The sequence below is a fragment of the Leuresthes tenuis genome, unplaced genomic scaffold, assembly GCF_036924035.1.
Source record: "Leuresthes tenuis unplaced genomic scaffold, fLeuTen1.0.hap1 SCAF_20, whole genome shotgun sequence".
In the NCBI taxonomy this organism is placed as follows: Eukaryota; Metazoa; Chordata; class Actinopteri; order Atheriniformes; family Atherinopsidae; genus Leuresthes; species Leuresthes tenuis.
Genome location: NW_027325374.1, coordinates 18049100 through 18069740, shown reverse-complemented (window position 1 = coordinate 18069740; position 20641 = coordinate 18049100). Strand labels below are relative to the sequence as shown.

Below are 20641 nucleotides of genomic sequence, written 5' to 3'. Positions count from 1 at the left end.
TGTTTCGGCGTCTGCTCTTGGGTCGGCTAGCCTTTATAGTTAAAGCAGATGAAGCCTCAAGTTGGCCACCTATGCCCTGTTTCTGATCAGTGTGCTGATCAAGTTCTCATGCGAAAATATCTGATACATTTTTACAAATCTAGCACCAAAATCTTGGACGTTTGCAGCCTTCCAAATAGTTTTAACCTGGCACTGTAATATATACATTAAGGATTAAGTTGCACATGCACCACATTCAAATCCTTCCAAAATGTAGAGCAGGAAAAGCAAACCATGTTACTGATGAACTAGATGCTTTTTCTTTAATTTTCTTCTTTGTTTCTGTTTATATTCACAGTTGGAAATCAGTAAAAGAGCTGTGTTTTAAAAAAGTATAAAATGATAAAAAGCAGATGAGAAGAAGAAATTGCTGCAGCCGTTGTGGGTGTCAGTCCTCCTGTGGTGGTGAAAGATCTGTAATGAGAGACGGGGAGGCTTAAATGTTAGGTTTAGTTTACTTGTAGCCTCCAAATTATTTTCAAAAAGGAAAAGAGATGAAGTTCACAGTATGTGAGACACAAATGGAACCCAAGAGGTCTTATAAAAATGTCTCACCCACAAAGAAAACACATGAGGTTGACAGAAAGAAACTGGTCAGTGGAGGGAAGCGATCCAATAGCAATAAAATACAATAAGAGAGAAAAATAAGGCTCTAAATTGTTTAAGTGGGTGGGACTGCAGGAAAGAAATAGGAACAGAGGCATAAATAGGAAAAGAGTAATTAGAAATAAGTGGGTAAAGGGTAAAAGAGGCAGATAGACTTGGAGGTGTGGGACAAATTGATGCTAGTTTCTCACCAGCTGCCCTTAAAAGTAAAAAATGATGTCACCACAAGAACAGCCAAACAAAACCTATTGTTAAATCTGCAAAGACTGCATGTGTCTGCACTCGTTCTGTCTGATCATCTCGTTCCATAAAAAGACAATGCATAGTAAATACTCAGTCTCCAGCATACATATCCTGCGCGGTTACAGTAATGTATAGCTACACTGGCCTCGGGGCAGAAAAACAAAATAATGAAAGACTTCAGCAAGAGGAGATCACAGGAATGAGGAACTAGACTACCGATCCACTGTCCGGCAGAGTCAGTCCATGCTGACAGTCACTGTACCAACCAGTCTCCAAAACCTCAAACCCAAACCCTCCCACTGTTTGAATTTCATAGAAAGACACTGGACGACGCTGGCAGAGCGCTGGACTCCTACTGCCCTAAAACAAACAGTCAACTGGCCTGCAGGTTAACAAGTTCACCCAGATTGTTCTCATTGTTCTCCAAGTCCAGTCAGTTTGAAAATATACACAATGTCAGTCAGCTCATACATTTAGAGGGACACTGCTTGTTTTCCAAGGTCTCAGTCCATGACTGTGAATGAAAACATCAGGAGACGGACTCAAGCCCCTCACTTTGTTATTGTATCACAAAGGAGGAAGGACATCCGTTTGTATCTGCTCCTATCGTTTTCGATCCCACAGCCTTCATCTTGCACTCACATGTGCTTGACAGACATGCAGCAACTAGTGAGACTTTGCACGATGAGATTTATTAGTCTGTAGTGAGGGCGGCTGTCATCTGTCAGTGCTATGAGTCATCCAGCTGTTGTGCGGAGCTGCAGGAGGAGTAGGACAAATGAGAAACAGACTGTCAGACTCCAGCTCGCCTGCCAGCTGCTAGTAGCCCTCTTTAGGCTTAAAAAAATGATGAGATCACACAACAATGACTTTCAGGATTGGTGGTCAAAAGGAGAAAGAGCAAGGAGGGAAAGCTGTAAATAATGAAGCCAGTGAAGTCAGAAAGAGAGTTGCCTGATCAAGTCCACGTGTATTTAATCTATTTTATATTGGACTTTGCTTAAAGCTGCTAAAATGCATATCTTCTATTAATGGATCAAATGATAAGAAGGAATGCTGGCCAGTGCTACTGGCAGCTGCCCAGAAGTCTAAGGAGTTAAGGAGGTTCATGGATCAGAAAATGACCCAGGACTGAGCTGCAAATGTCATGACACTCCTGCAGTCAGTTGTGTGCCTTTCCTTTGGGATGTTTAAACGTGTCTGTCCCCAGGGAGCCATTGTCCAATAATCTGTCCATGCTTGTACAGTAGAAACAAACCCACAGAGAATTCCACAGTGTTCACGAGCGTCAGGTCCAGCTACACCAATCATCTGTTTCAGCATGAAAAAAGGACAAAATCAGCAACCTATAAAACTCAGACTCAAAAACTTGTTTTCAGCGGGAATTCATATTTTGAACAGTCACAGCTGTCAAAATTGATTACCTTAATTATGATGACTTTCCTCTTCACTAATGTGGTCAACAACTGTCCTTTAATGTGATATGTTTCTTGGGATCATTTCATTTACGCTCCCCTCCCTCTATGTACTTCCTCACCGGGTACCTCCCACCGTCCAAAAACATGCATGTTAGGTTAACTGGTGACTCTACATTGTCCTCAGGAGTGAGTGAGAGCGTGCATGGTCTCGTTGGTCTCTGTGTGGCCCTGTAATGGACTGGCGACCTGTCCAGGGTGTACCCTGCCTCTCGCCCGGTGATAGCTGGGATAGGCTCCAACCCCCTGCGATCCTAAACTGGAAGAATGCCTAACTCTAATCTTTATCCTGAACCTAACCTTAACATAATTAACCATAAAAGCCAAAGTTCTGACCCTCAGAAATCCTTTGAAAATGTTATGTCCATCATTTTGCCCCTTTAAAACTTGTTGGACCCCATAAGTATAGTGGGCTCCCAATTTTTGGATCCAACACATAAAGAAAAACCAAAACATACACAGACCTGATCGAACCAGCGGCAATTTGCTTAACTCTAAATAGATGTGTGTGTGTGCTTAATGAGTACATAGGCAATTGCTTTATTTGCCATGCCATTTTATTAGGGTGATCTCAACAGGGTTTACGGCTCACTGCAGTACCCCCACAAAACATTAGATAAACTAAAAGGGGACGTGCCCTTTTTTCCATAAACTGATAATCTCTTGAAACCATAATTAAATGACTGCAACATGTCAAACGACCACAGAATCAGTACCACAGCTCATTTTTCCACCATGAATTTACAGCTCTTTTTTGGTGCAGCCAGTTTTTGAGCTTGGGGTGACCCATTTAACTCTATTCCACCAGTCTTTTCATATTGGTAACACTCAGTGACCCTTGAAGCCAATCATATCCATAAGACAGAACATACTGGTTTTAGCCTGTGAGCTCACACCGGCATGTAGAGCATGTCAAACTGGTACCACTGAACAAACAGTAGAAAAATTCTTTACTGATTATTTTATTTTCAGATACTTACAGTTCCCATGTCTGCGCTCCAGCCACAAACAGTGGGTACTGAGTCATGTTGAAGTGTCCAAGGTTGTTGAAAAGCCACACCACAAACAGACTAAGGACCGTTTTTTTAAAGTGTCTGTCTGCATTGTTCTCAGCCCCAGCAGATGGGTATTTTTTCAACTCAGGCAGACACGCAGTCCTCCAAAAACCTAACAGCAAACAGTCCTGGGAGATGGGACTATGTACTGGTCTAATGCTGGCGAGTAAGCAAGAAGAAGCCAATAGCAGATTTCAGAACAAAGAGGATAAAGCACCAAAAATAGAAAGCACAGACAATCTTATTTATTAACCATTTTGCTCCATCTCAAAGCAGATCTTATTTCAGTTTGATATCTGTTTTTTCTACTGTAAAGCACCAACAGCAAATTACTCTCTGATCCAAATTATGATCAAATATGTCTTGTATCAGGTTTTCACATACATTGAAAAATGCATTTAATCAAGAAAGTTATTAGGTGGGCTCATAAAGACTAAATTGTGTGTCTAATGACTTAAGATATCGATCTTTGTAAGATGTTAGTTTACACACAGTGCCAGCGAACTAATACTGACCTCGGGATTCCATATAACCAATCAAAAACACATTCTCAAGTTTTTGTTCAGCTTCCCCGAGCGAAACATGAACAAACATTTACAAAAAGGCAAAAAGGAGCCCTTTGAACTTGCAGCCAATGCGTCACTGACAGCACGACAGTCACACAGTTTTAAGGAAAGGAAACCCACGTTCATTCAAAGTTTAAATAAACACACAAATGCCTCTGCCCCCACGGTGCCAGCTTTCCCAAACATGTCGAACAAGCCATCACTTATCTCTGCACCGAAGCAGCTTCACTTTTGTTTTGAATGAGAAGGTTTGAAGGACGGCAAAGAAGGCAAAATATAAGTCTTCACAACAAATTCTAGATTTAAAACGTTGGGCCCTGTAAAAGTTGAGTTATTGTTAATGAAAAATGAATTCTGATGGAATTTACATCAGTGACTGAAAACGAGACACTTGAATGACAACATTGTGTATAAAGCCATGGTGGTAACCGACAGGAAAACAGGAAAAGTTGCTGTTAAACGGCAGAAGAAGACAGGAAGGAGGGAAATGTGCGACAGAAAGAAAGGAAATCCTTGCCGGAAAGTTAAACAGAAGTTATGATGACATGCGTGGCGTCACTGCTGAGCTCTTAGCTCACTTAATCACCCACAGCTGTTTGTGTCATTATGTGCTTAATTCTCTGTCTCTAGCCTTCCTGATGGTTAATGGCAACAGTCCCCTGTGCTTTAAAGGGTTTCTTCTTCTTTCATCTTATGAGTTACTCCCTTTTACAATTTATGGGGCGGCGTATAAACATACAGGAAACATCTGGAGCCAAGTAAATTATCAAGTGTTTATTAGTAGAAAATGATATATCTCAAACATTTTGCTACATTTCATTTATCATTATCTGTCGGCACCACAATTCCGACCTCCAGCATGGTAGCTAACAGTTAGTATGGTTGCCCAACACCTGTTAAATGACAACTGTGATGGTCACTAATAGACGCCGTGCGGTGAAAAACGAATGTGTCTTCAGAAAGTTATCGGTGGAAACCTTTCAGTCCTGACACTGTTCACTGACGTTCTTCGCTTCTGAGTTCAGCTTTGGGTGAGAACTGTTAAAGGTGGATGAGGCGGAGCAATGACCTTCAACCGTTGTGAAAAGTTCAACTCATCCCTTTTGAAAGGACCGACCGTCTTAAAAACCACGAAAACCACTGACTCTGTCTGCCATCATGACCGTCTTTAGAGCTAGAGATTTAAAATCCCTCTTTTCTGAGGCAAAGCCACGCCGACATTGTCGTCATTGAATGTGTTTATAGGCTGTACTTGGAAGTTAATGAGTGAAAAAAAGTTTTTTGTTTAAGGCTTATTTTCTGCGTCCCACTCATATGTAGCAGTACTTTTCCTGCCTTTCACACTGTGAACACGCATACACAAAACCCCTGTGCTCACATCTGTAATCTGGACGTAATCTAAACCTTGGTGCTCTACCTCACTCAGTCAGGTCCGCACCATTTCTCTCCCCTGTGAGCTGCAGATCTCTTGACCTGATTTTCACACTGCACAAGGAAATGACTCGTATTCCACTGCTGTCTCAGTAGATTTAAAAATAAACTAATTCAAATGGCGAAAGTAAAGAAAAAACAACTGAGGAATAAACTGAGTTTGTCTGTGGTTTAAAGTTACAAATAAAAACGGCATTTGGTTGGTGTGTTTCCGCAGTGTGCAACAGCAAAGCTTCTTAGGCTTTGCACAGCAGAATGAAGCCCAAGCAGATTTTCTTCTTTCCTCCGATTATCAGTTTGCTTGCATCCACGGAACAGTTTAGTCCCCCCATACCTTGGCTTTGCTTCATCATTCAAAATTTTTTCCAACCCCATTTCTTTCTCAAAGTTGATGGTTAACCACATCCTTCGAGGGTTTATCAAGGCACTGGAAAGTTCTAAACCCAGTTTTAATCGTTTCAGCAAAACACCTTAGTTGTTTTGTTTGCTTGATTCCCCTCCTCTGACGCAGAGTGGCATCTTTTCCACGACCACAAGATGTCTGTCTGACTCCTGAAACAGCTGTTTAACGAGTGAGAAGCTCCTCACCACATGTTAACTGAATAATTCTGCCTAATATTTTGCTCTGACCGACTATCAGCAATATCTTTTAAATACAAAAAATTGCTCATACCACTGGTCAAATCACTTTCTCTACTCAAAAGACATTTTTTCACCCCCTTTTCTGTGTTGTTAGTGTACAGTACCTTTGCATTACTGCTGCAAACATCAACTGTAGAGACACTTTCGCCTTGGAGCATCTTTTTGTCGCACAGCGTCACCTGCTGACTAAATTAAGTTACTGCTGATGTTTGTCCAACCATCCACCCGCCCATTTTCTACACTCGCTTAATCCAACTTGGGGGTCGCGGGGGTGCTGGAGCACATCCCAGCTGTCATTGGGCGAGAGGAGGGGTGCACTCTGGACAGGTTCTGATGGTATTCATGTCAAGTAAAAGTGCATCAACTGAGACTAAATTTAGCCAAGTCGCAGCTGAGTAATGAGTGCTGCAGCTACAGCATGTGATACATTAAACCCACAGCTGACAGAGGTCTGCGTGTGTGTGTATCATGTCAAAGCTTGGGAAATGGGTCAGACTGGAAACTGTTTACATGTGGAAGTTAAAGGCTGAAGCCGGTCACATGTCTCGCTGGTCAAATCACTGTTAATATACATGTCAAATACATGTCAAATACATGTCAAGCGCATGTCTTTATATGTGCACTGCACTTTCATTCGATGCACGTGCACGTCAGTTTTCCTTTTCAACAAGAATTTGTGTGCAGACATGTTTTTTTGGAGTCAACTGGTACTGTGGATGTCTTTAAATCATTAAGCAGATTTTAATCAGCATGAATTGGAACCAAAATTCTGACTAAAATGTCCCCACAGTAGATGACTTTGTTGCGTTTTCAGACATGAAACAACGTCCTTTGTGCCCTTTGTGCTCCTCACAGTTGTAAAGCACACTCAGATCAAACAGCAGTTGCCGAGGAACAAGCGAAAACAAATGTCATGTCTGGCAAAGAGGCTCCAGGCTGCAGCATTTCAGCATCTTACTGGTTTAACAACAGACCGGGTTACACTACTTTTGGAGGCTTCTTGGTGTGCAGTTAAGTTTTCAAGCTGGAAAAGGGAAATTGTGGTTTTCCTTTGGTCTCTTTCCTGGTGGTTGATGCGTTGGATAAAAAGCTTGTAAGGTATGACAGATTTACTGGCATACTAAAAACAGAATGATCCCCTAGAAAAAAGCGCAGCATATAGCCTCTGCTAAATATTTTGCTTTGTCATGGAACATTGGGTGATAATGTTGCAAACAGTTGATCTAAGGAGAAAGGTAAAACTTGGCTTTGTCTACAGTTACGGCTGCTTGGACTGCATCCTGTAACTTAAATCTCGCAGGTAAGTTACACAGTCAACTCCACTGTCGTCTCTGAATACTTTTAACTACAGAACTCATCGCTGGGTCGTGTGACTGTTCGGCGTGTCCTGCAGTAGCATGGCCAAGGGAAAGAAAACCAATGGACAGTCAAAGACTAAGAAACTCACCTTAAAGACGGTGCAGAATTGCGTGGAACTGACGCTGGACGGGAAGCGGCGGCTGGACCTCAGTTTCAAAGACATCGACGCGGTGCCAAAGAGCGTTCAGAAGCTCTGTGACTTGAATGAACTGGACCTGAGCAGGAACCTGATTAGAAAGATCCCAGATTTCATCGATCACTTCATTGACATCACTGTGTTGGATCTGCACAGCAATTATGTGAGTATGACAGGCAGCTGAAGTAATTACACTTTAAATCATTTAAATCAATTTGAATGGGCGGGATCCACCACGTCACATTCTGAGGACCCCTCTTCAGTCGCCAAAATGGAGCCGAGGTGGTGTTGCGTTTTCAGCGCTGTTTGATTGTATGCCTATCAAGAAGGTCATACGAAGTGTATTTCTAAGATACAATTCAAATGAAACTTCAGAGATAGTGTCAAAAGAATAGTTTCTGGTGAAGGAACTTTAATGAGGACAATATGGTTAATCTGGTATTTTGTTGTTTAGCCAAAATACAATACGAAATCATAACTGATTGAGTCATTGGACGATTAATGACACAGGGGCAGTGTAAAGGGGGTGAGTCCTGTCAAGGTGACGACATAGGCATTCAAGTAGCTGTCACATCTGAAAACAAATTAACCTAATCCAACCCTGTTAATATATTTGGGAGGATTACCCCAAAAATGCAGGAGGGTCTCCACAATGTGACTGAACAAACAGGTCAACTGTACATTCCTATAACATGAGCAACGCAAGTAATCATTTCTACACCAATACAATGTATAAAATACATGTAAAATGTACGATTAAAAGGAAGTGTTTTAACACAGTGGTAATAATATATATCCAAACTTTTGCTCAAATAATGGATTTTTTTAAACAGTTGAAACACTTTCAAACACATTTTTTTTAAAATTCCAGATATAAGATTTTCTTGCATTTTAGGAAATATCTCAACTTTTCTGGAAATGGGAGTTGTTCACATGCACAATAATTCTATTCTATATTGGGAATGATATAGAAAGTCTTTGCATTTTAAGTTTATACCCGATCATGTTACTGACCTGTCGTCAATCAACCTCATTAGTTGCAACATGTTTTTTTAGTACCACTTACTTTACAAGTCAAGATTAAATACAAGATGATCCAATATTTTTCCAGACAAAGTCGAACGCCTAACTTTGACATTTTATTTGTTTTCTATGGGTTTTTTTTGTGATTTATCGTGTCAATTTTCGTACAACAAATGCTGCTGACCGTCAGTCTGTTTCTTATTAAATGTGTAGCTTCTTCTGCAACAGTTGGAGGAGCTCCCCGCAACGATCGGTCGCCTCCAGGGTCTGGTGGTTTTAAACCTGTGCAACAACCGTCTGACAAGCCTTCCCGATGAGCTCGGCCTGCTGAAGAACCTCCAAACCTTAAACCTGGGACTCAACCAGCTCGATGCTCTTCCAGCATCCACTGGTCTATTAAAAGAGCTCCGGCACGTTGGCCTCTCTGACAACCGGTTCACCCGCTACCCCGGCTGCCTCTTGAAGTTGGACAAACTGGAGAGGGTCAACCTGGACAGGAACCCCATTCTCACTGAGCGGATGCCGGGACAGAACTCACTTATGAGAACAGAGAGGTTTTACCTGGTCAAAGAAAGTGCTCTGTGTGACGACTGTCTGTATAAGTGCCAAACTGAGAGGAAGAGGATGGAGAACGCAGAGAACGAGGAAGAGTATAATTTACTGGTATTGCCCTAGTTGAGGATGGAGCGAGAAGGGAGATTTAGAGATTGTGTTTGCTTTCATTGAAGTCATTCAATGCAGATTAAGGCAGATCAAAAACACTGACTGTAATTTGTGTTCGGTGTTTCAACTGAAGTGAGGCTTTAACTTGCACTACGGCACCCTTTGTTGTTTTCCATTACTCACTACATTAAAAAGATTTATATGCAAAATGTCGTTTGGAATTTAGTTGTGTAACGAGCCCTCTAATTACAGCCTGGATCCAAAATAAATTGTAACACTGTTTAAGCAAACCAACTGAATAGCCAACAGCCATCTTTGATTAATTCATTATTTCTCGCTCATATGTAAAGAACTAGGCTTAATGCAGAGCCTCAATGCAATTTGAGCAGTTCCTACAGTTTACTATCCAGGATCCATGTGTTGGTTTGAAGCGCAGTGTATTCAACCAGAAGTCCTCTCAATGCCAAATACTGTACAGCATGCATTAGCAGCCGCTCCGGCCTAGAGGGCAGCAAATACTAACAGAGGCCAGAATTACTCTCCAAATACTGACTACAAGTGCCACCTTCCTTTCACTGAATATGAAAACTAAAAATGAAATTCGATTTCAGGAAAGCAACGGCGAACTGAACTATTCAAATATCTGAAAGTGTTCAATTCTGTGTTCACTGGCAATATCCGGTTTGTTCTCAGTCACATTTGTTATATAACCGTTGCTTGTAAATCACACAAATCAAAATTCAGGGAATGCTTTTTTTTGTGGAGGGGAAATTCACTGTGTAAAGGCTGTTAAAAAAAGATTATTTTATGAAAAGGTCAAATAAAAGCGTTTAATGTCAAAGAAGTCCCTACAACTGTTACTACTGTAAACATTTGTATTTATCTGCTGGGAAATATATGCCAGTGTTATATTTACAGACTTTCACTTGAACCCTGAATAGCTAAAGAGGGGAAAAAAATCTATCACAGCAGAAGCACCAGAAAAGGGGGGGGAAGCAACATTCCAACACAGCTCTTAAGATCAGGTATTTAAGAATAATCAGGGTGGTTTTACTGAGAAGTTGCTAACAGATAGTGGTGGCGGCACATTGTGGTTGTTCCGTGCTTGCTTCTAAAGCCTATTGCTTGTTTAGGCTTTCATCCCAACAGGTTTCCTGTCTCTCTCCAGTGTATCTCTCTCCATCTCAGCAAAAAAGCCCTTTGCTCCTGTAACATGACCCGTCACAACCCTGTGTTTTAGTTTCTGCTGCGGTCTGTTTATTCTGTCTGTTAAAAGATTGAGATTTAAAGTCCTACTCCAGCAATTATCAAATCCCTTCAGAAACTAATATGTTGATTGGTCCCACCTTCCCCATTGGAAAGAACGGTACAGCTCCATCCTGCAAGTAGTCAATATTAGTCCTTAATAACAGTCTACATGGAACATATGGGCTGTCTGACCTTGCCTTTCTGAGCATGAAGGTGATGTTCAGGAGATTCAACGCAGAAATCCTTCATCGTGGTTAGCAGATCTGACAACACTTACCTTCTGTGGCATAGTTTGTTGGTTTGGATACACAACTTGGTCAGACTCGTAGAACAATCGCATTTTTGGTTGAAATCATGGTTTTCTCTTTTTAAGTTTGAACTACAATAATCTATTCATTACCAAACAAAACTAACATCAGGGCGAGATGAGTCATTTGACTGGAGGGACATTTTCAAGGCTAGAATAGTATAAGGGAAGGGGAAGAAATATCTATGGCTTCTTGCCTGATGATAGAAAAGAACAGCAGTCCTTGGTTTCCATAGCGATACTAACAAACATAAAGACTGCTGCAAAAAGCAACCCTCTAAATTTAAATCCAGTGATTTGATGACACATTAATCCACCTGCGACTTCTCACCATGAAACATCAAAATAATCCACCATCATAAAAACCTCTGGGGTTTTGGCTGGTTGTTAATACTCTGTCTTACCATTTTGTGGTTCAGTGTACAAATGAATGACACTTCAAAAATCACCACTTAAGACAAGTGCTGTCCAAAAGAATTTTGTTCGCTAAGAGGATGAATTGTTTAGCTTCCAAGACTTGGTTTATTCCAAACATCCAGAGTGAAATCAATTCTCACTTTTCTCCTTCTGTTCTAACCGCCACTGTGTGTCCACGCAAACACTCAATACCACCTGAAAACGGGGAATAACCCTCAGGGGCCTGTCTCACTCAGTTCCAATCACATCGCTGAGCCGAGGAGAGCTGAGTGGACTGAACTGAGATATCAGCAGACACGGTCATTAAGAGGCAAGCTGCATGGTATTGACTCAGCCAAATAGTGATATTGTGCAAAATGACAGCAAAATGTGGGGACTAAGTCAATAAAGGCCTAAAGACACCGGAAGTGTACTGCAATACACTGAATACACATTGAAAGCCATGGCTGTGATTACTGTGGTTTTAAAAATATTAAATAAACTGTTTTTTTTTTTTTTTTCCCTTTTCATGATTTGCTGTGTGCTTGTTGGTGTGATCTTGATATATAACATTAGATATATGTGAGATGGCAGCCAGTCGTAACTCAACAGTCTAATGCTCTTTAGTCACACGGACAATGTCAGAGCTACAGAAAAATCAATTCGCACCCACTCTGTTTCTCTTTGCCCCCCCCCCCCCCCCCACACACACACACACCTCATCCATTCCAAGCGTTTCTCCACCTCCATCCTCAGAACCTGCATACATCAATCAATTTAAACACACACAGACAGGCTGGTTGAATGAAAAATAACTACCGTGGAGGAAAAAAAGCAATGTTGCCTGAAAGAGAATCTAATCAATCTGTATTGCACAGTTCTGGCTCCTTTACTGGCCAAGATAGAGGGCACATGGACTTTCTTACATTATAAGAAATAAATCCATGACTTCAAATTGTCACTGAACTTTCTATGAGCTAAAGGTTTCTCTGCAACTGACTTCTTTTTATATATGTATAAAGAAACCTTCTGTGACATTTGCAATTTCTTTTTTGTAGTTTCTGTAATTTTTCAAATCTTGAAATCATCACTGATGTTCGAAAAAAATGTTTCCCTGCCATTTTCAGATTGCAGTGTATGAGTGGGCCATGTATCAAAATCAAATTGCATCAAATTATGTCGGCATGTTCACGTCCACGACCACATCCATTTTATGAAAGGTTTAAAAAAACGGATAAAAATTACGGGAAAACAAACTTGTTATTGAATTCTTTAGTGTCTGGAATTAATGGAAATTGAACATAGACATTTGCTGTAAGCCCACTCACTGGTTTGAAATGTTTTTTGTGTTTGTACATAAATGCAACACTGGCTGCTTTTTAAAAGCTTTTTGCAGGAGACAGAATAAGATTGAGCCATTGAATAAAATACACAATCGTAAATCATCAGTTCTACTCTTGATGGGATATTGATGATTTTTCTTTCTGATGACAAAAACATGAATAACGAAAACTAAACTGATGTACATCAAATTAAGTACGTCTCCCAAAGTATGAACCAGGGAAAATTAATCAAATCCTTTCTTGGCAAAGAGCTGGATTTACACTTCTCTTTGATAATTATTTTTCAAGATTTGTATTTCACTTATTGACCGCTTAGCAAGGACTCCATTGTTGGGGTGAATTAAACCAGATACTGAGAAGATACCCTGGTTATGTTGAAACTGCTACATAGTATGAGCCCACTGCCGAACGTTCTTACTGGTACAAATTATTCACTATCCTTTTAAACAAGACAGTATTGTCACCTTTGCTACTTATGCTAACTAGTTAGCTGCTAACTTTGTCTGGTACCCATTTACTGTTGGCACTTCACACTGAGCTTTACCAGAATCCTGTTTTTAGTTCTTTTTTATTCACTATCTATAATAGTATACATGTAAGTACTTTACATACAAGTGATGACACAAAATTAGTAATTTTGTAGCATTTCTACGTCTTGTAAGTGTTTACATGGACGCTACTTTTTGACCAATTGTAGTAAATAAGCTGCTGCTATCCATGACTAAAAAACTGAAGGGGTGTGGTGAAGTGAATTAAGTGTGTTGTAAAACGGAGCGTTTTAGGTGTGAGCCTGGATTGTTTGTGAATTTTGATAGAGTGGTAACAATTATACACCAACAAATCTATTGAAAAATGTCAGGAGATCTGTCCAGCTGATTCTAAAGAGAAAGTGGATTGTGACACAAGTATCTCCCCCACAGAATGATTAAAGAAGGAAGTTTGAGTTTTGGAATGACCAATTTATAGTCCTGACATTAATTCAATAGAAATGTTGCAGAAAGTGGGCGGTTTATGTGAGGAAGCCAACAAACATTCCAAAAGTCTTAAATCTAATTCATTTTTAAGCACAACAAAAGTTGGCAATAAAAATGGCAGCAGGTGCGACAGTGACAGGTTTCGTGACGCTGACACCACACGTGTAGCAGTTTGTATGCCTGTATGCAAGACAAGTCTTGCAAAAAAGCCAGAGTAGAAAACTTGAGAGATAAAAACCCAGTTGGACAGGCAGAAGGCTGCCATCCATATTGCATACACCACAGTCTGCGGTCCTGTCTGCTCCTCTTACAACCGTTAGTGGATGAAGTCATGGCCCCATGCTAATTGTCAGTGACAGAGTAGTGAGGGAGGGTAATGGGGGGCAGAAAGTGGGTTAGAGAGAGAAAGACAGTAGCAGACAAGGGACACACCTCATGGGAAAACACCTGTCCTGTGTATCCTCAGACATCACGTCCCTCTCTTAATGGGCACTATTTCAATATTCTGTCTTTTAATTAAAGATGTAAGATGAGCTTCAGTCACTCAGCTGTTAGTTATTAGAGAGAGAGAAATTTAATGAGCCAAATTTCAGTTCAATTTGACAAGTGGATTGTTATCTACTTTGCATACAAGCCCAGGCAAAATGAAAATTTCCCAGAGGTATGGGCTTTTCCTCCATAGGCATTCTCCTTCTTCCACATCATTATTTTATGGCCGCGACTGGGTCAGATTAATAAGATAAATATTTAACAAAATATAAGGAGTAGAGGAAGCACTTTCCAGTCGGCTAAAGACGACATAGCGGAGGTGGCCCCTGCAACCTGGTCCTACGTAAACAGAAAATGGATAGATGGATGGATGGATGGATGGATGCTTGAAAAGTGATCCCAATGGAGCAGTATAACCTCAGGCAATTGACAAAATAATAAAATTTAAGGGTATGTCTTGTCATTTTGCCCAAAACAATCCCGGTTATAGACGATGTTTTTTTAAAACAAAATTACTTTCGCAGAGCAAAGGTCGGTGCAGCCCGTTTGTCACTGGTTGGTAGGCAACTCTCATCTCAGTCAGTTGTGATCAATAAGTAATGCAATGTCAACAGTCACACCTTCAGCAGACACCCTGTGGGTGTGTTTTAGCTCAGCCCACCGGCACAGATATGAAATTTTAATCTTGGTCAGTATCAATATTTTAAAAGGCTTTCGAAACACTGTGGGCTTATTGGCATTCTGAGCATCATCCCTGGCGACATTACGTGACCTCAGAAAATCATAGACTTACTAGGTTTTGTCAGCCTAACTGGTGCCAGACGTGAAAGTTCTAATCATTGGTAAAGAAACCTTGAATTGCCAACTTAACGGGACGACCAACAAGAGCATTTTTAACAGTTGTTCTGTTTATGGTTTCTGTTCCGGCTTTTAAGGCAATGACCAGTATAACTCCTTCAACATCCTTCACATAACAGTCTGTAGGTGACAGAAGTGACTGGATAGTGTAGTGGTAAGATTGGTGAGCGGGGTTTGAATTCTGACCATAACCCACATGAAAGATAGGGGTTACCTTAGGCTAGGCCCCCTTATGCTACCTGGGATATGAGTGTAAGTCACTATGAATAAAAGTGTCTGCTGAATGCATAAACTGTCATTTTCACATCAAGTGTGGATTGAAGAAAATGGATGCCGTACTCGAAGATGGTGCCCATTTACTGCTCGGGAAAACATCCTGTGTGGATTTTGGCTCTCCAAAAATGTTTTACAGATTCCGGGTTTGCTGTGGTGTTGTGCCCTGCTACAGCTAATTTTATGTTCACTAAATTTGGCGTGTGGCAGAATCTTTGGTCTTTGTTTCGGGTGGTCATGCATCTCCCTAATTTTGCAACCTGTTGCACACTGTAAGGTCGGCACGCATAATGATGCGGTGCTAAAGTTTCCACCACATCCAGTTCCCAGTTATAATATGATATCTCTAAAATAAAACTAAGTTTTCGAGGCAGTGGGCAAGTGGGCAAGATGTACTGTGTAGGAGCTTTTTGAACCAGGAATTGATAAGGAAGATGAAATGGATGCATTAAGTATTTTCTACTGCCCCAGAGCCCATTGTTGCCATGGAAACAAATATTCTAGCAAAAACATTTCAGGTCAAACTTGTATTAGTGTAATGAGTAGCAAAAAATATAACGGTCCATGATAATATCATGTTTTCTTTCAGCTGTTTATGCATGAACATATGTACGTTTTTGATTTAGATTCAGCACTTGACGGAACCAGAGAAAAAAAAAAAGGAAACTTCCATCTTGTATCGAAGAATATTCCATGCATGCCTGGTAGAAATCTCCCAAAAAGTGTTTCAAAGCTGAGGAGTAAAAGCAAATTTTAAAAATGACATTTCAGACATCGCTCACACTGCTGCAGCCTAATTTTCTTCATGTAAAGCAGGTGATAAACCCTGACATTTGAGCGCGCTCTAAAATAGCTCAGAATTACAGTATCAGCGAGCTGTGTGTAGACGGTCAGCCTGTGGATTAAGGCGAAACAAAAACAGAAAACTTTGGGTGTGGGCTGCTCTGTCGGTTTGCAGCGCTGCCACTGGTCTCAGTGTGCACTTTCCAAAGTCCTGCCTCCGAGTCCACGTTCCCTCCTCTTCCCACCATCCTATTTCTTCCTCTTTTGCCCGACATTCCATGCCCTGATAACACAACAACATGAGGACGAGCTGGGTGATAAATTTAGAGGGAACAAGGCTCAGAGCCACACCCAGCATGGTGTAGCCACAGTGCGTTCATCCAGCCTCAGTCTTAAACCAAATCCAGGCACAGAAGGCTTTTTCTTTCTTTCTTTTTTAAAATGCTTGCTCGTACTGCCAGTATGTGTGTGTGCCACATCTCCTTTGCTGTGTTTCATCTTTGTTTTTGTTGGTGTGTACCTCCTTTTCAGCTTGTCTCACCCCATCTCTGCTTCTTTCAGCCTAACTTTGACTCCATTTTGCTCTGCTCTCTGTGTGCTTGTTAAATCTATCTGTGTGTTTGCTCAATTTCAGCAGCTTGTTATCTTCTGAGTGTGTGTGACTGTGTATAAATGCTTACATATTATGTGTGAACACACAGACCCCTCCACCCCCTCGGTCCCCCCCTTCTTTTCTCTGTAATAAGAGCAGCTGTGGTTGACGTGAGGCCAGCTCTGATTCAATTGCAGAGCAGGACTGAGGCCATTATCTTCTGTACGCTGGAGGAGGAGGGTAGAACAGCTGCTACAGCAGCGACAGGTTTGATGCTGCCTTCCAGAGACGGCTTAGAGTAGGAAATGTTATCAGCCAAAGAACATCCAAAAGAAACAGCCATTAAGTGTTGGCTATCTGCCAAATGTCCCTGGGTAGAATAACATTAAATCTTAAAAGTAATTTTTTTTTCATTCAGTAATCATTTTTCAATGAAAAATGAAAGAATATATGTTCCTTTATCATTTTACTTATGTTCTTTATGTTCATCTTTAGGTAAATGGTACACAGTGCACAATATAGATTATGCAATTACACATAATACTGAGTGCAGATGATAAAATTTAATGCATATGATGCATTATGAAGTATAGATAGACATCACACATCTGTATCAACCTTTTTTTTATATCTTAACACAGACATTTCAAAGCACTAATACATGAGTTCTGAGTTAGACCACAACAATGTTTGCTACTGACCTCCTGGCCTTAAAAGAAGGATTAAAAATATTACCCAGTACATACAAATAGGTTTCAATGACTTCAACATAATAAGCATTGTTCTCTGCTCTTATATACTGGAAGTGTGGCCTAAGCACACTGGGTTAAATCAACCACACTAAACAGGTCAACAGACCTGAGCTTGTTTGAGCTTCGATGTGAAATCTAAAATGCACCCTGGAGGTGCAATATATTCTGTCCACTTTCCAGCTGTGGATTAAGTCGCCTACAATATCAAACCAAGCTCACAAGGCAATTTTATGTAATTATAGGGCACTTTTTATCAATGATGCAGCCGGGGATGTGAGGACGAAGGAGTACTAGATTATTCCCAGCTGTCTCTGGTGACATTTAAAACTACCAGGATTAAATTGTTCACTGCAGTGTTGGTGATGATCATGTCTCATTTTGTGGCTTTCCACAACATAAATTCACTGAGGGCAGCCGTAGTGACTCCACTTCTAAGAGTGCATGTCCAGTCCTCCAGCAACTGCAGTACAAGCTCTTCATCCTGGGCCTTCTATCCACCATCTGTGACTCTGGTTCTCTGAGTATGTGAACAGTCTTCTCACATCTGTGCTCTTTAATCCATCTGGGTTTTTTTCACCTCGTCACTCCCGATCAAACTGAATAAAGAGCCTGAGCTTTCATGGCAGTGGATGTAATGTCATCAGGCTTTCACTCATATCTTCATCAGTGAGAGGATTTTTTAATGATCGTTAACATAACAAACCAACCACTTAAATCTTCCTTTGTATCTGGTAATAGGATATCATTGCTGGCGTTGTGACATGTTGGCTTCTTGTCCAAAATGAAATAAGTACAGGCAAAGCTGAGCTAAGCTAAGTGAACGAGAATACTAGCATGTAGCTTAGCTGGGCTCCCTGCTGAGCAGAATGAATGCTAAACTCAAAATTTATTCCAGAACAAAATACTGTTTTTAAAATATCACCGTTATGAAAATAACTAATCATAATTCATCAAACCTAAGTAACATATTTTATATTCAGACTGGGTTTCAGACTGGATGTGTGGATCTGGCTATTGTTCAATGTAAGATTGAGAAACAATTAGATCAGCTAAGTGTACTTCCTTTATTGTACTGTACCTTATCTGATGCACTGGTTGAAGGGTTGAACGCCAAGGACCAGCTCACAAATCTGTAGCAATAAGAACAGAATGTGCCTGTCCTGACACTCTACTGTTGCTGCAGACACACAATTTTGGAATAATTGACATTTGTTTGCCCAGATCTGGCATTTCTAAGGCTCTGTTCCTCTTTTAGTTCTTTAAGCCGTGGCATTGTGAAGATGTGCAAGACTGATTTTATTCTGGGGTTCTTTTATAGTAACAATTATGGACGAGACATTAAAAATGTTAAGCAATTGACATTTCTAATTGCTATACATAATTTCAGTGTCTGCTTTAAAGTTACAATTGAGAATTTGGCAAATGCTTTGCCCTTCGGCTCCCCCTACTGTTGTGGAATCACTGTAAAAAAAAAAAAAAAAAGACACATTTCTGTGTGAGCCCTGTATATGTGCAGCCATACACATGAATTTGTGGTCATGATACAGAGGCCACAAAAGTAATCAAAAGCCTACAAAAACTGCGGTATATCAGCTCCCGAGCAGTTTCGAGCACAGGAATATGTATAACAACGTGTACAAAGTCAGTGTACTTCAGAACAAGTTTTAAGGTTCACAAACTTCTGTAACGGTGCTTTAGTGCAAGCCAGGCTGTTGCAAACCTTCACCATGTAGTTATCTTAATACCAAACCTTCAGAAATCCCAAACTAACATTTTGAACGAAAGTCACTTTTCTGTGAACACAAATCAGTCAACGAAGTTTTGTGACAATTTTCCATTTTGCTGTGAGACGGGGTTGCCAACCTTTCAACGGAAAAAGCTGTAGCTTGAGAATACCTTCAAAATAAAAACCGAGTGAAATCCCGCCAATGACTACATCCGTATTTTTTGTACAGTATGGCTGCACGTTAAAAAATAAATACGATGTCTATGATGATGCTTCTGTCTATAATTGAAAATTTTTATATTTAGATTTTCTTCTTCGTTCCAACACATTGGGAGAGTTGTTTGACTGTTCAGAGCAACCGTACGCACGCAACACTTATCCAAACTATTTGCAATTGTTTCTCTGGCACAGAGCACCTTATGACAAACACTAACTTAAAGAAAGATTGTGGCAGGTCATTGTGCAAAAGCTTGGAATCGGAAATGTTGGATAGGCTACTGATCATAAGACAAAGGATAGAGCAATGTTTAGACAAAGGTTCCTTTTTCAGCTGGTAACCGATAGCTACTCGGTCAGCTGAAGCTGTAGCATGCAGGACGCTGCAGGACACATCCTTTACTAATTTATTTTGCCTGGTATTGCGAATCTACACAGAATACATTAATAAAAACATGTCAGACTCCGCATGCAAGCCTAATGATTTTTGTCAAACGACATGTTAAGAAAAATCATTTAAGACACATTTTCTTCAAACTAAAACACAAATTAAAATCGAATCTTTAGTATAGTTCATTTTAGACAAATATTTCCCTTGCTTTAAGTGCCACACACTGTGATTACAGGCCGATGTAGCTCAAGGCGACAGGACACTGTTACAGGGGGCCCCGCATTCTCACTCCTCCTCGTCTTTCCAAGCTGCACCACTGGAATGCCTTGAGGGTGTAATTACAACCTATTGTATGAGCAGGAAATTTCACATGTTCTGAACTGAGGGCAGCATCACTCCTACAAAGTAAAGATATGTCAAAACTAAAAAGATTAATACAAGTAGCTTTTCTAAAAAAAATAAATAAAAAAGAGAGAGTAGAGAGAGAGTAGAGATAGGCGGATGTGTGCTACAGCAGAGTGGTAATAAAATCGTGTCACGGTGAATGGGAAGAGAACACTTTAAAAAGAGAGGCTGAAATATTGGTACAAAGTCTCCTGAGGAGGGGTGGGGGTAAATGAGTGATTAAGGGAAAGAGGTGGAGACAAGCTGAGGACCTCTACAGCCTAATTGGGTGCAGAGGGAGGAGACACCTGCCAGATGAGTGCGCCCTCTATCTCTCCTCCTGATGAAAAAGCATCATTGCAGTGAAGAGAAACGCCTCAAATCTGCCCATTTGGTCAAACCTGTGTTTCGATGGTGGGGTGTGTTATGGAAGTTTTTAATCGCTTCCTTCCTAATACCTCTGATGAGCAATGAAATAGAGAAACTTACTTTTTCTGCCGGCCGGCTAAGTTTTTATTCTTCGTTGCAAGGAAAAAGATCAGTCCACACCATTCAGCGGCAATGGTATGAAAAGATACAAACAAAAGGAATCCAGAGTATTTATACCTTTAGATGTGTAACAACATCTCCAGAGGGGGGCAGGATGCAGTCTTGATGATAAACAGGAGGTT

At 40.7% G+C, this 20641-nt stretch overlaps 1 protein-coding gene across 1 annotated transcript; it reads left to right on the top strand.

Annotated features, from left to right (window-relative positions):
• The first annotated feature begins 7453 nt into the window (after positions 1 to 7453).
• Positions 7454 to 9303, top strand: lrrc18b (leucine rich repeat containing 18b). The gene is made up of 2 exons (XM_072373638.1): positions 7454 to 7715; positions 8804 to 9303. The coding sequence occupies exons 1-2, from the start codon at positions 7455 to 7457 to the stop codon at positions 9248 to 9250; spliced, it is 708 nt and encodes a 235-aa protein (XP_072229739.1). The 5' UTR covers position 7454; the 3' UTR covers positions 9251 to 9303.
• Positions 9304 to 20641: the final 11338 nt, after the last annotated feature.